The sequence below is a fragment of the Ammodytes marinus genome (assembly GCF_949987685.1).
Source record: "Ammodytes marinus genome assembly, chromosome: 19".
Taxonomy (NCBI): domain Eukaryota; kingdom Metazoa; phylum Chordata; class Actinopteri; order Uranoscopiformes; family Ammodytidae; genus Ammodytes; species Ammodytes marinus.
This window is the reverse complement of record NC_137223.1, coordinates 15,173,925-15,190,525: the sequence shown is the minus strand read 5'-3', so window position 1 is coordinate 15,190,525 and position 16,601 is coordinate 15,173,925. Positions and strand designations below refer to the sequence as shown.

Here is a 16,601-nt window from a genome sequence, read left to right as displayed (position 1 = left end):
GTTAAGGTCCAAAATGCAGTTGGACAGATTAGCGCTGAGCCTACATGATCAACATTTTGCTTTTCTTGATAAAAAATAAAAACTGTTATGGAGACAACCAACACCCCTATCTTCCTCTCAGACTCCTTTACAGACACAAACATCTACCCTTTTTTATCTTTCCAAGTTGGTAACAAATCCTTCTATAATATTTTGCAGGGATGAAGAGGCCGGTCTGGTTTGAACCTGTATGTTCATCCCTTCCCCTTTCTGACCCTCAAAACAACTGTCCTCTTCCTGTTAATCGCCAAATGGGATTCTCTTCCTTCTTTACTCCCTCTTCGCTCTTCCTTTCTTTTGCTTTTTGCCATTATCCAACATTTCCTCCACTTTGCTGTGACCGTTAGTTGCCGGCGAGGTGCCGTTTGCGACAGGCTTGGCAAGCTTGGCTCCCTTCTGTGAGGAGGGTTTGCGTTGGTAAGCGTGGTAGTAGAAGTTAGCGAAAAGAACGATGAAGGTGACCGCGTAGCCAATCAGAGCCCACTGCATCCAGGAGGGAAACTGGCAGCCTGTGTAGAGGGAGTAGCCCGTGTGTCCGATGGTTACGTGGAACTGGATCTGTTGAACGCACAGAATATGGTCACATAATCAAATAATTAAGAAATAAAGTGCGAATTAAACTTGAAACATGAAACATCAGAGCATTCCTGTGACCATGTTTTCATTTGAAGTTGGGGTCAGTGATTCTGGAGAAGGATTCTCCAGAATATCTTTTTTTGGTCAAAATCAATGAATATCTCCTGATGATCTGCTACCTGTCCATACTGTGTGTGTGCAGTATAGTCTAGGCTCTGTATACGGGCTCTTTTCTAGCTAAGGTACCGTTTGTTTACATACCCCTTGATTACATACCAGTTTAAAGAGCCTATGCTGTGTATTACCACCAGATTGTTTCTCAGCGCACACACAGTACGGACAGGTTGTGAGAATACTGTATATTCATTGATTTTGACAAAAGGTGATTTTGACAACATTCTCCATTATCGCTGACTCCACCTTCAAGTGGTTACAGATTGCAGTCAGAAGTTTATCTCATTTGTCGTTTTGTCCTTAAACATGGCTGCGGAACACACACAAAAATCAAGCCATAATGGAGTACCCACCATCTGAATAATGGTGAGGTATTTCTTCCACCAAAGGTACTTCTGCATCTGAGGTCCCAAGGCTGCCAGGCCATAGTAACCATACATGAGGACGTGGATGGAAGAGTTGATGGTTGCACCAAAAAATGCTGGGGAAAGATGAAAGGTGTTTAATTTGTGTTAGATGAGACGGCTGCTAACATGCTAGTCAGAAGTGAAAAGCACAAAGACGAAGATAAATCTGATAAATTCAAGGTCTGGTTATCCCAAACGTTTTACTCACATTGTCCACCGGGGACCCATTTGATGCCAATCCACCAGAGGATGAACATGGTGCAGTGATGATAGACGTGCAGGAAGCTGACCTGGTTGATTTTCTTCCTCAGTATGAAAAACACCGTGTCCAGGAACTCCACTCCTTTGGAGATGTAGTACCACCACAGAGCAGATGCTATCTAAAGACATACAACAGGGTGGAGGGAGTTACACTTAAGACAGTAACGCTGCTTTATGCAATACGATCTTTGATGGATAATTTCTTAAGACAGTGAATAAAATAGGCAGACAGACACTTCTAAAACTTATTGCAGTTTAGTGTGCAATTCAGTTTAGTGTGTTATTCAGGCCTCTATGAGACTGATTGTAGTCATGCAGAGCAGTTGAGGGAAATATTACTAAAAATAACTGCTGCAGAGGGCCATTTTTTTAAAATAATTATATTTGAAAAGTACAGAGTACTAAAACACAAAACCAAAAGAAAATTCAGCATCAAGTTCAAAACATGCAATTAATTAATATCATATTGTAGGATATGAATTAGTGTACTGAACCGATGTAGGCCGTATTAAAACTTGATAACTCAGATATCTTATATTAAGAAGAGTCATTGTATGACATAAAGTATATTGCTACCATTTATAGTGATGTATTTTGTCTTGTGTGTATATCAATTATGCAAATACCCTGCCTAGAATCAATATTTTAATTTTATTCAGTCATATAAAAAAAACAAAGACAGAATATGTGACACTGAATGTATACCCCTAAAAATTAGTTATTATATTGTCATGTAAAGAAACTTTGGAAATCTAACATATTGCAAATGTGTATCACTTTTAGATGTCCTACTAACCGCGTAGCAGCATGTCACAAATCCCTGTATGTGTGTGTGTTCTCATCCCTACCAGCCACACATGTGCATGTGTGACACACATGCACAGAGTACACATGGCTGCTCTCTGTGGCATCGTGCCATCATGAAAAGACCAAAGGCCTGAAGGTGGAGATGGGGGTGGAGTGTATCGATGGTGAGACCAATTACTCCCGCCTACTCTGAGTGCTGGCCACACCCTCTTTGTCCTCACATCTATACAGATATAAACGTCTGCCTTTTCTCTATTTCTATCCTCCTTTAACCCTTGGACGAAACTAAATGCACAGATATACAGTAATAGTGAAGTCCTTAACGTCAACGCTAGGATTAAAGCATCCGGAAACCCCCACTTCTTTATATCTGATTTTCCAAATTATTTCTATTTTCCGAAGATACATTTTTTTTTTACATAGTTGTGTGAATCAGTGTGCTGGAGCAGGTAGCTTACCCTGACTTCATTCACATCACTGGAGTAGCTGACCGGCTGACAGAGGTAGCTGTACCCGGCTGCTCTAGAGGCTAGTAGGAGCTGATGGAAAGAAAGAAACAACATAGTCAGAATGAGGCTGAGAGGAAAAATGGCTGACATTTTCTATCACTGATTTGGAGAAAGCAAAAACCTTCTCCAAGTAGTCCCCCTTTTTTTCTTTGAAAAATATGAATAATATTCTCTTTTTGAAGGAACTTGATGTTTTGCCAACAAATTGAATATTCAAAATAACAAAATAAAGATATTACAGTTTAATGAATTATTAAAGACAAACTGAGATATTTCCACGAGGGATCATTGCTATAGTAGAAGCCATCCTCTGCCCTGCATTGTTCCATTAGAGTAGTCAAAGAACAAACCAAATTATGTTTCTAACATATTTGCTATAGATCAAATGCACAACCACGTTGTGCTTAGTTGAGATAATATGTGGAGTAGAAAAAATATTCAAGAATTTAAAAGCCTTTTAAAAGTGGTTAAACTGTGAGTTAATTTCTTGTCCCATAACAAGTAGTAGGTTTGTCACAGTTGGCAGTATCAGTGATGTCATTTCCTCTATACATCCATTTCATCTTTTCTCATCAAATGTAAATTAAAACTTCTGTGAGCCTCACTGTCTTCTAAATTGTACTTGTAAGTTATGAAAGCTTTCCCTCTTTACCAAAGTCCATAAACACTAGTTATTTATGGGATTTTGTTTACAACACATATATACAGGAAATGCCATGTTAAAAGGTGTTAACACTGATATTGGGACAACTTATTTGGTTCTTATTACTTATTTGCCCTGTCATGAGTGTCATCCCAAGTAAGACTTTTTTTTATGTATGTGTCATATAGTAATACATGAAGCAATCTACATGTCCTTCCCAGGCCCAGCCCTGACCTCTTTGGTGATGTAGAAATTGAGGACCACCATGCTGAAGTTGTAGACTATGAGGGTCTTCCTGAGTATGTAGGGCTGGCGGTCCTGCATATATCTAGGCCCCGCCCACAGGAAGAGCAGGTACAGGCAGCTGATGGCCAGAGTGGGGAGGGGGGATGACATCATCGGCCATTTCTCCACCCTTTTGTCTGCAAGGGGGAAAGAAAGGGGCTCAGTTCAATGGGTTTAGAGGGGAAATTAAAGGGGACAGTTGTAAAAGTAACAGCACACAAGTAAACCCAGTTCAGTATTGAGTATTTAGCTTATTTCTGAAGTTTGCTCGCCAATTCTCACATCCCGACCAGCTAGAAAACATGCACCCTTCAACACAAGCTTTACCAACCACTTGACACCAGTCTAGTGCTTTTAAAACATACTTTATTCATACATCTTATGGATTAACAATTGACATACTAGCCTTACTGTAAAAAAATACTGGAACAGTGCAATGGGTGTCACCAAATATTTTTGTTTAAGTGAGTCCCCATTTTGAATATCTAAACTCCGTATTTGGAGGAAAAAACAGACTTACTGATTAAACTCAGGCCTTTACTATGTACTATGTAGATCGATCGATCTATCCATCTATCTATCTATCTATCCACCCATCCATCCATCCATCCATTCATCCATCCATCCATCAAAGCCAACAAGATTGTATTGTATGTTATGACAATTATTATAATCGATCAATTTCATTATTTTTCAACAATCATGCATCTGAAGCGGCAAGCTGATATTGTGTGATGAAGAGTGTATGTAAAGATCTTACCTGCTATAGTAAGGCTCCATTTGTAAAATTCTACAGTGTCATTCACAAAATGTGTTACAACCTCCATGGCTCGGCCTTTGGTCTCGATTATACTGTGGCAGGGAGAAAGAGAGAGAGAAGGAGAGTCCAAGTCAGTGAGAGCCACGCAAATTAAATTACAGGCCGTACGTATCCTATCAGACTAACTACTAGCACGAGGAGCTGTGCTATGCAATTATTTCTAGCTCTTAGTCCGCATTGCTTTCTACATATGAGCTGAAATGCCAAATCGCATTTCTGGCAAATTATGTCTGGACTGAAACCCAGAGGATAACACTATTTCCCATTCTATTAAACTGGCTTCTCGGGATGTCAAGATCTTATGCCAGATGATATGTGAGCAGTGAGATGGGGATCTGCATGGGATTGATTATTCAGCTGATTGTAAATGCATGGTTAAAATTGTTTTTCCCCCCTTCCCATTACACTCTCTTCAGCATTGGTGTAAACACCACCCTAGAAACTCTCTTCACTTGGTCTAATTTGAAACAGCATGGTAAAATGATCTTCCACAAGATCCTAATGTGCTTTCCATTGATGATCGCTGCCAGCCAGTCACAACTGTTTGATGAAATCGGAGGAAATAGGGATGGATGATACCGGGTTATAGGCTAACTTTGACTATTCTCTCTCACACAGGTTAAGCACCAGTGTTACTTAACAAACGGGGGTCTGAGAGCAGCTGTCTCTATCTTCATCTATAAATAATCCCATTGGTCAGATCAGATACCCCCTTAAATAATGCATTGCTCTGTGTAGGCCTACATAGTAACTAACTTCTCTCCACCAATGAGGGTTGACTGACAGGGAAAGTGCTGTGTTTTTAGAGCAACATTGCACATGTGAGCGCTATAGATAATCTGCAGGATGGACTTTTTTTGCAGGACTTCGTATGACCCATTCGCTGTTTAGTTTTGGTTGCAGTGGGCAGCGGAGGGAAATTATATCGAGAGGGTCAACCCCATGGGGTTAACGGGGTTTGTAAGCACACAAAAAGACAGGGGCGCGTGTGTCAGCAGGTTTCGCTCGGACCGCTCAAGAGGCTTAAATTCAATTGATCTAAGAGCTTACATGTGGGCCTAAGTTCAAATGCCGACCCACACGCCTTTTTGATGGTTATCTGCCTACATGTGGCACACTAAATAAGGCTTGATTTTGAGTAAAACATTCACACTGTTAGAATAGCACAATTATGTTAGGCTTGATTTTTCAATAATAGCCTAATGTAAAAAAAAAATATATAAACACATCTTCACAAATAGGCAACCAGCCTCCGATATTATTTTAAAGGGTATTGCTCTAAATCAAATAATTTAAACATGTTTAATTTTAGGTTTGTTCATATGTCCTGTTTTCACCTAAGCGGGTTTAACGGGTGGATGGGTGAAGGTGCAGAGAGAGATGAGAATAGGATTAGCCACCAAACCACAAAAATAAAAATAAAATATGTCATGACAAGAGTTTCCCTAGACCCTCGTAAAATAACTGATATGTCGTGGACAAAGGGCTGGGCTCCTCTCGAGCGAGGCTACTCAATTAAGCCCTATAATAAAACAGGAGGAGGTAGCCGGTTCTGACATCGAGGAAAAGCACTCAGCATCGTCAAAACTAAATAACGTCCATTCAGAACACAAACACATAAATAGAACGGGGGGGAAAAGACATGCATTTACTTACGTCCTCGATATTTAAGAGCGTGTAATGACATCCGGTGCAATTTGATGCCCAACTCCTCTCAGTTACTGCTTTGCTCCTCGTCTGCCGTCAGTGCCAATCAGTTTCTACGCCGTGTCGGTTACAGTTCGACATTAAACAGCAATTTGGCAAGAAACTAGACAAGGCAAGTGAAAATATACGACTGAGATAGGCCAATTATGCATTCAGTCCGTGCCGGCCGCTCAGCCGCATCATCTTCTTGCAATCTCCTAGACACCGAGAAGCCGGGCGGCACTGCGCATGCGGGTAATTGGCTTTCCTGTGTCTCGCGTGTGCGCGCGCGCGGCAACCGTTGGCACATCACGGCCATCGGATTTTGACAAAGACAATTACTTTCTTCTGTTCATCTTTGGTGGTATTTTCTACTTATGTATAACTAAATAATCAACTTATTAACTAAGATACATGTTACGATTTACTTTAGTAGTCCACTTATAGAGTTTCATGTAGGCTTTTATGAGCTTCGTTTTGAGTCTCGATACAAAACTCACAAAGTAGTCTATGCATCCTTCCACATCTTAAAAACTAAAGTCTATTGTCATGTAGGCTACTTTAGCTTTGCAGGTAGCTGTTGATAGCATGTCCCATTTCGTTTCTGCCCGGGTTATCCCACTAGATGGCGCTGTCCGGCTATTATTTGATCTTCATTTCACCTGCCCATGGTACTGCAACAGCTCCTTGCCTATAGGAGAAATATTTCTCTGTAGAAGAGGCATTAGTTGTGACAGCAAGTCAAAAATTAAGTTTCTCTCTCCCCCCCCCCCTTGTTTTTGCTGCAGTGTAGTCAAACTTCCTGCTAGTGTACCTTGTTGGTCAAACAATTATTGCAATGGCCTAGCCATAGTTTTATTAAGTTAAGATTTTGACATACACTTTAGTCACTGTAGTTCTGTGCATCACGAGGCCAAAAATGTCTCAGTGCACTTTAGCTCCAATCAGAAAGGTAGTGCCCCTTGTCTAATCCAGGAAACAGTTGCTCCCCTTTTAGTCAATACTGGTGATTCAGACCAATGTGTTTCTCATTTCCCTACATATCTGAGGCATTGCTCTTTCTAATCCTGCTCACGGCCAGAGCATAAGTATAATTTTTCAAAATCAATTAAGAAAAAACCTTGCATTTGTCAGAGTGGACAGGACAGTGAGGACACCATAATATGGACCCTTGTTTTCTTCTTTGCTGCAGCGTGGTTAAACGTGTTGGGTTGCATGTTAAATAGCATACGCACAATTATGGTGTAGCTGTAGTTTACTAGCTCATATAGCAAGGCATTAAAGATTCCTAAAGAAATCGATATTCTGCATACAATAATCTCCAGCAGTGACCAGCTGTACCGCTGATTAATGTATGTTCTTAATCTAGAAAGAGTGACCGTTATCGTCCAATTAATTTGGAATGAGTGATAATATATGTAAAATGTAAAGGTGAATTACGTATGCACAGGACAAAGTATACACTAGAAAAGTTGTTTTTCTTGGCACAAGTTATTCCACATTTGCCTTGATGGTTCAGTTCATGACTGCAATGCACTGTAATTATGGTGCTGCTAGCAGTTATTTGCCAGGGCAACACAAAACCTCTAATTTCTAAAATTGGCAATATTACTGTATTTAAGAGCATCCTCCCTGTCTTCGTCTTAAGGATGAGCAAGTTGGAAGGAGGCTAGTGTTGGTCAATGCAGGCAGTGTTCTGCCTTTTTTGAGCATACAAAAAGCAAAATGGGTCCACTTTATTGACCTAACAGAGACTTTTGTTTTGCCCTGCAGATGTAAAATGATGTGTTGATATGTCTGCAGGTTGCACACGTATAAATTACTGTATAAACTATGTCTGCACTTGCTGCTTGTGACACTTTTACACACACACGCACGCACGCACGCACGCACGCACGCACACACACACACACACACACACACACACACACACACACACACACACACACATTTATATCTGTGTGGTCCTTGTACAAATCTGGTCTGGCGAACTTAGAATGTGGTAAATGCTGAATGTGAATGAGGCACATTGGCGGTCCTTTAATCAGAAATGTCATGACTAACTGCTCTGTAGTACCACCAACCACATCAAGGGCAACCTGGAAGGTCTTGTTGGCGGCAGATTGCGGAGCGAATAAATGCATGTATACAGCTCTGAATAGTGCACTAACAAGTCTAGGCTGTATGCTTTTACAGTCAGGCAGCAGTTTGTGTGTCAAGTGGTATGGCTCATGAGAAATACGGAAAGTGAGTCCCACTGACTTGTGGTTGTTTCGATTTGTTGCCTTTTATAAATACTATATAAAGATTAGATTTAAGAATAATGCGGTTATTATAATAGTGACAACAATTGTTAAGTACAGATAAAGTATTACAAATGATATTATAGTATAGTTATATGCAGTGTCGTACAAGTGAAAGTTGTTAAGCCTAATAAGGACTTCACAAGTTTTCTATATTGTCATTTGGGAAGCATCTTGGCAACCCAATTTCTCCCCAGGGATGAATGGGCCTAAAGTATTTCTGATTCTGCCACAGAGCTTTGATTCTCATGTTGGAAAAGGACCATTAACATTTAGAGACCATATAAAATGGTGGTTACAACAAAGCAATCTAGAGCTGCTCCAAATGACTGTATCTTAATGTGCTCTTTGCTGCGTGTGAGTGACATAGAGGCTATAGAATATGTGGCATGTGTTACTGACTGAACTTCCTGTTCTCACCCTTCCCATTTTCTTCCTCTGGCTTCATTCTTTCTTTTTATTTAATTTTTCATTCGTGTCCAGTTTCCTTCGCTTCACCTACCTCTTGGTCTGCATGTCTGCATCTTTACGTTAAATTGGTGTCTGCTAATCTTGCACACTCTTTAACGCTCCTCATGGTCCCCCACACTTCATTTTTACATGTGGCGATGCCATTTTCAAAAAGGGTAAACATTTCACACTTTCCAACCCCAGCGAATGCCAGAGTGTAGCCATCTCCCTTGAGCCCCCAAAGCATCCTTCTATAAACAGACACGTTAGCTTCTGATTTATGATGGAACACACAGTGCTCAAACCACCAACATCTCTGAAGGGGAAATTCTTTGGTTGTGTGAGAAATTCACAGCCAACCACCTGGGACGGACCATTTTCCACATTCCTCTGGAGCGGTGCACTGCCGTGAAAAAAGCCTTTTGGGAAATACCACTTTTTCCAAAACATTCTCCTAGAGAGGAGGTAATTTCTTTCACACTGGGATTGGTAGGAGGTAAAAAAAATCCTGTAACATGAGGTATCTTTTTGCACAAACAGAACCACCTGTACAACACCGAAGACTCATACATCAACACACCCTTGTCAACACCTCTGCAGGAGATTTTAACACTATATGGTGATGGCTGGGAGGAATAGCACAGATGGCATAACTCAGTCAAGATGTATTCTTTAGTCCTGTCTCTGTTTCGGCACTTGCGGCAAGGAAATGACAGGCTTACGGAGATTTGGCTCGGTGGTCTATATACTTACTTTTCTCAATGGCTTCTCTGTGTGTATGTGTTGTAGGTGAGAATGCATCTGAACCCATGTGTGAAATCTCTCTTTGTTTTTGGTTGTGTCTGTACAATGCAAACGCATCCTTTGCAAAACACAATAAGCTGGTAGTTTTGTTTAAGGTAAGACACAGTTGATGTTGTCATTCTCACATGCAGATAAAAGGCCAACAACTTCACTGTGAACGGCTGAATGCGAGCTCCCATAATTAGTCCTCCTGACCCTATAGTTCTCCTGCTCCAATCTAATTGATGTGAGTCTTTTTCTTTCACCGTCTCTGTGTAATCTAGATCAGGTCCGTTCTATCAGAGTCTTTTTCATATGGTTTTCATATGAAAGGCATATGCATCGGGCTGGGATTTAACTGGTTTCAACTAGCAGCTGATTTCTCTCTGTCTATAGTGGCTCACTAGATGTGGCATTAGGTCACAGCTTGTGCCATTTTGAGGATAACAAGGCTTCTTTTACTGCTTCTCATAAAGAGCAGGATTTGAGCTGCCCACATATATATGTACGCACACACAGTTTCCTTCTTGTCCTCATTTGGCCTCTGTGTAAGGGAAACCCCTCCCCTGTTGAAGTGTGTTGCCAGAAAGGGCCCATGGCCCACATGCAGAAAGTACCTCAAAATAGGGCCGATGATGTTACACTGTTACATTGTTACACTTATACCTTTCTTTCTTTTGCTCAGAATCTTTCCCTATTCTTTCACACATGTCACATGTCCATCCACACTCTTTATTTGTACTGAGTTGGTTTATTTACAGTTATACTGAAAATTAAATATAATATTGTAGTATAACAAGAACAGAACAAACAGAACAGAACACAACAATACACAAATAATCATTCAGAGCAGTAAAAAGCAGGTATGGCGTGATTGGTCTTAAATGGTCTTGAAATGACATGCATGCTATCATTTTCTGGTTGATATTGCAAATAATTCCAGTAACGTAATCTTATCTGAACTAGATCATTTCCGGTAAAGGGTTCTTGATGCATTAGTTAGTCATTGCAGCAAGTTAAGTTTAAAACATATAGTTCCAGGGAAGTGAAGATAAGATATAAGATATTCTGATAATGGCTTATTAAAATAGATAGAGAGCAGCAATTCTGAAAAGACCAACCAACCGTATCATTTAAAGTCTTGGCTATTAAGGTTCTCTCCAGTAGTGAATCTAAGAGCAGAATGGTAAAGTAAGGTTTACATGTGGAGGCAATACATACTTATTATACAATACTGCTTCAACAACACTCATAATATGCAACTAACAGAGAAGTCTATATAGTAAGCGATATCAAGGTTTTCTTTATGATATTTAAATTTCTCTTGCCATGCCGAGTTACGTATACAGTTTATGTTAGCTTCTCATATTGAAATCAGTCACACTAGCGATTTCCTAATGGCTAACGGAACAAAGTTAAGTGTAACATTTTGTAAAGGTGTATTTGAAAGTAATGCACCCGGAGGCACGTCCAGTTACTGCCAGATGTAGCCACGGATTCTCACACACGGATTTCTGATATTTACAGTATCCTAATAACATAATGTGCACATATGCAATATGGACAATTTGGACATTTCATTAAAGGGCATATGTGTTCCCCTTTTTATGAAAATATGTTACATTTTTCAGTAGGAAATGCAAAAAATATAGATTTTTCTCAATATTTGTTAAAAAGATACTTTTAAATTTTGCAAGTGAGCTTTCTTTACTAGTTGAAAAACCATTATTGCAGATAGCATTAAAAAGATAAATAAAAGATATTTCTACTATGGTATTTTCATTACGCGTAATATAACGGTTCAGTCACTGCAGAATGCAAACTGCAGACATAATACAAAAGGAGATCTTATGGGTTCTGGACTGTGTTGGGCTGCTTGACTCGCTCGCTTATTCACTTAGCCACTTGCTCGCTTATTCACTTAGCCACTTAAAAGGAATGACATTCTTCGTCTTCTAACTTATGTAGTGATTAAAAAAAGATATAAATATATTTCTGGCAACTAATGAAATCAGGCTTGTTATTTTATCTGATTGTCACTGTCACTTAGTTCACATTCACAGCATGTTTAATAACACCACAGATATAGCAGCGAATGGACCCCAATAACCTCTTTGGCCAAGCTCTTTTAGTAAAATCATAATTTGGCTACCTTCAATATATTGTGTTATAGACTGAAATACATTGTCACAAGCTCCACATTACCCACTCTATGGGATCTTACGTAGTGATGTATGTGCGCTCTTGTTGTGAGCAGTATTGTTGTATATGTCTGTAGGTCGGAGTATGAAAAGATTTTGAGCGAAAATATATTTTTTCCTTTGACGAAAGCTAGCTGGAAGCAATAACACTTTGTCCACTGACTTGGCTTTACTACAGGAAATCTGATTCCCAGGACTTTTCCTCACTGGCACCTAGTGCAGCCTCTTATTTTGATTGTGCAAAATTTGTCATTTTGCATGGTGGATGGTGTAATGTGAAAGCCATAAAAAAAAACAAGTACCGCCACACAACACAAAAGTTACGAGGTCAGTTTTAGTGTTACAAGAAGTTTGAGGTGTAGCCAGCAGAGAGGGCCTCGCAACTGTGGCCTGGAAAGCAGGAGTCAACATGAAGCACTTCCAGCACAGCGTGGTCACTAATTATATTTACAGCTGGTTCAGAACCAGCTCTGCCAAGAATCCTGTAATGGGGACATGGTTAATGGCCAGATAGGCTACAATTTAAATTTGCTTTAGCCATCCTTTCTTCTCTTATTTTTTCCCCGCAGCAAAACTCTGTCACGCTAAGTGAAGAAAAAAGGAAAAAAGGAAAATGATAATATTCATCAAATATAAAACAGATAAACTGTAAGATGGCAAATAAGTACAAACCAAACTTTTTACATTTTTTTCCTTCTAATATTTCTCTTGTACTACTAAGTATACTGGTTGTGCACCTTTGACATAGAGCCAACTACTGTGAAATACTGATACTACAATTGGTGTGTACTGACGGATATCTGTCATTTTGGGAGTGCCCCTTTCTCAAAATATATGAAGCAAATTGATCCCATATTTAATTTTTCTTCCTTTTCAGAGACGTTCCTGGAGCTGAATGACCCTGTCAGGAACATTCTGCACGTGTGAGTAGCTCCTTCATTGCTTTTTGCAATATAGAGCATTCACCAATCCAGCAAAACACTTTTAAGTATACCTGTCATGTTCCCATTGTGACTGGATTGCATCCTATAAACCCTTCTCTATTACTATGTAGTATGGAATTGGGACAGCATTAGTAGTTAGGTGCTGCAAGTAAAGCAGTCGGCACTTAATCCTCTGCCCCATAGAGCACAAAGCCTCTCAGCACTGTCACGTTCTGTTAATGGTAATCTGAACTGGATGCAATGCCAAGGGGCTGACCCACTGCCTGAGACCCTGCAACTGAGGCTGGGTGTACCTGAGTGCTGCTCTGTGAGCATGACCTGGGGGTCCAATAACCTTTTGATAACATCTTGAATCAGCAGGTTTGGAGTCATTTGGTGCATCATTTCTTATTTCCACATCTTTAAGACATATCAATTAATTCATTTATAGGAGATAATATAAATTTACTGTATGTACGTATGTATGCATGGGTTTTAGCTTAATTTCCCTTGTTTAACAAACAGGAAAAAGCCACACAAAAAGTGCATATTCGAATAGTAATTTTGTTTTGATAGACTCGCTGAGGTGAGTTATTAATTCAGTGGGAAAGCAGATGTTGCATCGTGTCTCTGCTGCACAATTCCTTTGTCAGCTCACACTTTGTGATGGATAGTGTGGTTGATCTGTAGAGCAGAGGGAAGCACTTTAATGAAGGACACATGCGGCCACTGCCACTTTGTACCAACTAGGCAGCCACTGTGCAAAATGGCTGCAGAGAGGAGGCAGATTTGAAACAGTGGTTTTCTGGAAGGAATTCAGTCGTTTGAGTGCCTCTTGATTCAACAAATGACTCTCATTTATAATTGTGTGGCTTTACATTGTCCCCCATCTGTGCACACAGAATAAACAAGGCATACAGGTATAGGTATTCCTTTAGCTATGGGTGCTTGAATACCCATGTAGACTTTACAGAAAGGAGCACATAGCTCTTGTACTACAGTGCTCCCATGTTTTCATGTTGCTATTGGTGGTTGACCAAAGATGTGTATAATTTCCCACAATCCAAACCTTTTTGTTTGTTATGTATATAACAGCTCATCTTGTATAGGTTAATAACTTCTTCATTCAAAGTAAGGGATAACTTATTTAATTACAGTAAGGCTGACTTTGAATATCTGAAATGATTAAGTGCCAAACAAATATGCTCTGAGTCTGAACAAGTGTTTGTTATGATAAACGATAAGCCTATGGGGCCCACTGTACAGTGAAGGCTGTGTGAAATAGAATAGGGGTTGTATATTGTAACTGTCATTGACTTTGTGGATGCTGGATGAAGTCACACAGCGCCTACATGAATAGTTTGATAACATGGAAAAAGACCAGACACGACTCCCCCTGCCCTCAAAGAGATAGGGTTTAAATGCATAATATAGTCTATTACATATTGCACAATTCACAGCATATGATAATCCTTTAGCGTGCACTTTTATGGATTAACCAAGTGTGTTTTATATACTGATTTATATAATGCCTGGTTCCTGCAGTGAAGACAGGTTAACCACTCCTCTGGATCAAATTTACTCTGCACACTGGGTAAAGCTGTTCTAAAACTTCCAGTGCCAAAAGTGCCTGTGTCTTGTTATTCTAGGACAGGTATACAGTGACATCTTGACATGTTTCCATTACTTGCCATTCCTAAGGTTCTTCTGATGAGGAGAAGGCCCACTGTCCTATTTGCACACATAATATGGAACACACTACACCTGTGTTTGGCACGCCGTAAAAAGTCAAAATACTACATGAAAAGTTTTTAAATCACAAAGAAGTCAAGGTCAAGTCAAGGCTGTTTTATTAGCTGCAATAAATCACATCTGCAGTATGATTCTTATTAATGCAGCGTAACCGATGGCTTAAAAGTGGATGACAGCATATCTTTTAGCGGCTGTTAAACCTGTGCTGTCTCTGCTTGCTTATCCCGAACACAAGGAATATTCACTTTAACTTTAGTTGATGCTTGTCATTTGAAATCTGCAATGCTTAAATTTGAAGAAAAAAAATCAACTCAAAAGGGTATATTAAACCTTGAATTCTATTGAAATTCTGCATCCTAAAATGTAATTAGGCTGGCCAACTTTGTTATCAAAAGTTGTAACTCAATGTTATAGAAAATGATATAGCCTCACTTATACCTTAGACATCCAGCAACCTTTTATAAATTGCAACTGTATTTAAAAAGGTGCACAATATTCACTATGTCTTAATAATTGTAATAGTGAAGCCAGTCCACAAAATGTTTTGGTTCATGTAATGGGTAATGGCATTTGTTGACTCAAGTAATCTGCTCACAAATATTAAGATGGATGCCTTACTGCTTTGGCTTGAAAACAAATACAGCAATGAAAGTTAAAACATCCCAGTTTAAAGAGCCCGAATGAAACACTTACGGTGAAACCCAAGTAGTTTTCCTTCAAGAGAGGTTTTGCATTGAAATTGAAGAACAGAATGAAACAAAACATTCCCGAAACGTTCCCTTTTAGGATCTGGCCGTCAACACTGTCGGAGCTATTAACCTGAGGTTACATACCAAATGTCAGCATGCACTGATTTGAGACATACGTATGTTATCATTCATTACGATTAGTTTTAAGCTGGCAAGATACTGCATGTATGCCATCAAGAGATAATCACATTTGAGTGTAAATGTTTAATTAATACAGGGATTGTATTAGCATAGGAGAATAATCAGTCTTTGGCCTTTTACTCTCCTGTTGAGATGATTTAAATGTGCAATTCTAACATGGATTTTTTTGAAGGGAGTTTGCTTGCCAGCTACTTTTGTTTCCACTTGTGCACTTTTGCGTACTATTTCCAAGGAAGTCTTTGTTGTTTGTGGCCTGTGATGACATTTAAAAGCTTTGCATCCTTACAGAGATCATTAGGGGTTTCTCTTGAAATGGATAAAATTGACTTTTGGAATTTGTTTATTCCCTAACTAGGCCTTCATTTTTTGTTTGTGTAGTCATCACAACTTTTCCTGAGGCCTATTGGACTTTACACAAAGCAATTCAAATTGTTAGTTGGATGATTCACATTATGGTGTTCTTTCAGTTTACCTCACAGCCAAAACGATCTTTGTTGTGCATTGATTAAGACAATAAACAAGACCGGAAATAGGAGCGGGTGCATGTGTGTGCTTGTTTGTTGCATACTTTCTAGCCCGTTGCCAGCTGGTTACCATAACTCTGCCATAACTCTTACCTACATCCTGTAAATCTGCCTTGTTATATTTAATGAGAGACTAAGTCAAGCTATTTGCTCATTTAAGTTACACCAGACATGTATGTTAATTGATCATTTCCTGACCAGTTAACCAAAAACCTCTGTTATGGCGGTTTGAATGTGGCTTGGGGAAATACACGATTATCATTCTTCTGGGGGGCCTCGATGCTTTCATTTAACAACAAAGAAGACGATCTATATGGGAGAGTCGGCCCACTTAAGAAACATTAGAGGAATACTTACGTTTTTGTGAAATATTTATTTGCTTTCTTGCTCAGGTTAGTGAGAGCACTGTGTTAACCCCAGAGAGGTAGTTAGGCATAGACGCACACCCAACTGTGTATCCTATATTTTGGAAGAAGTAGCCTGGCCTATCTCTTTATGTAAATAAATAAATTAAATATATTGATAATATAACAAGTAAATGGTATGTATCCTTTTCCAATAGAAACAT

At 39.5% G+C, this 16,601-nt stretch overlaps 1 protein-coding gene across 1 annotated transcript; it reads right to left on the bottom strand.

Annotated features, from left to right (window-relative positions):
- Nucleotides 1-251: 251 nt before the first annotated feature.
- Nucleotides 252-6,305, bottom strand: LOC307265770 (very long chain fatty acid elongase 4-like). Its single transcript, XM_080047570.1, has 7 exons — nucleotides 6,178-6,305; nucleotides 4,462-4,553; nucleotides 3,651-3,838; nucleotides 2,723-2,803; nucleotides 1,405-1,576; nucleotides 1,143-1,270; nucleotides 252-597 (listed from the first exon to the last, which is right to left on the bottom strand). Exons 2-7 carry the CDS (start codon nucleotides 4,526-4,528, stop codon nucleotides 310-312), a joined length of 924 nt encoding a protein of 307 aa, XP_079903696.1. The 5' UTR covers nucleotides 4,529-4,553; nucleotides 6,178-6,305; the 3' UTR covers nucleotides 252-309.
- Between the last annotated feature and the right edge of the window lie 10,296 nt (nucleotides 6,306-16,601).

Bases quoted from the DNA above. Each gene is read 5' to 3' on its own strand.
- LOC307265770 (XM_080047570.1), bottom strand. From the start codon at position 4,528: ATGGAGGTTGTAACACATTTTGTGAATGACACTGTAGAATTTTACAAA. The intron at 2,804-3,650 runs GTCAGGGCTGGG...TCTTTCCATCAG, and splicing joins ATTTCTACATCACCAAAGAG to CTCCTACTAGCCTCTAGAGC. The intron at 1,577-2,722 runs GTAAGCTACCTG...GTATGTCTTTAG, and splicing joins GTGATGTGAATGAAGTCAGG to ATAGCATCTGCTCTGTGGTG.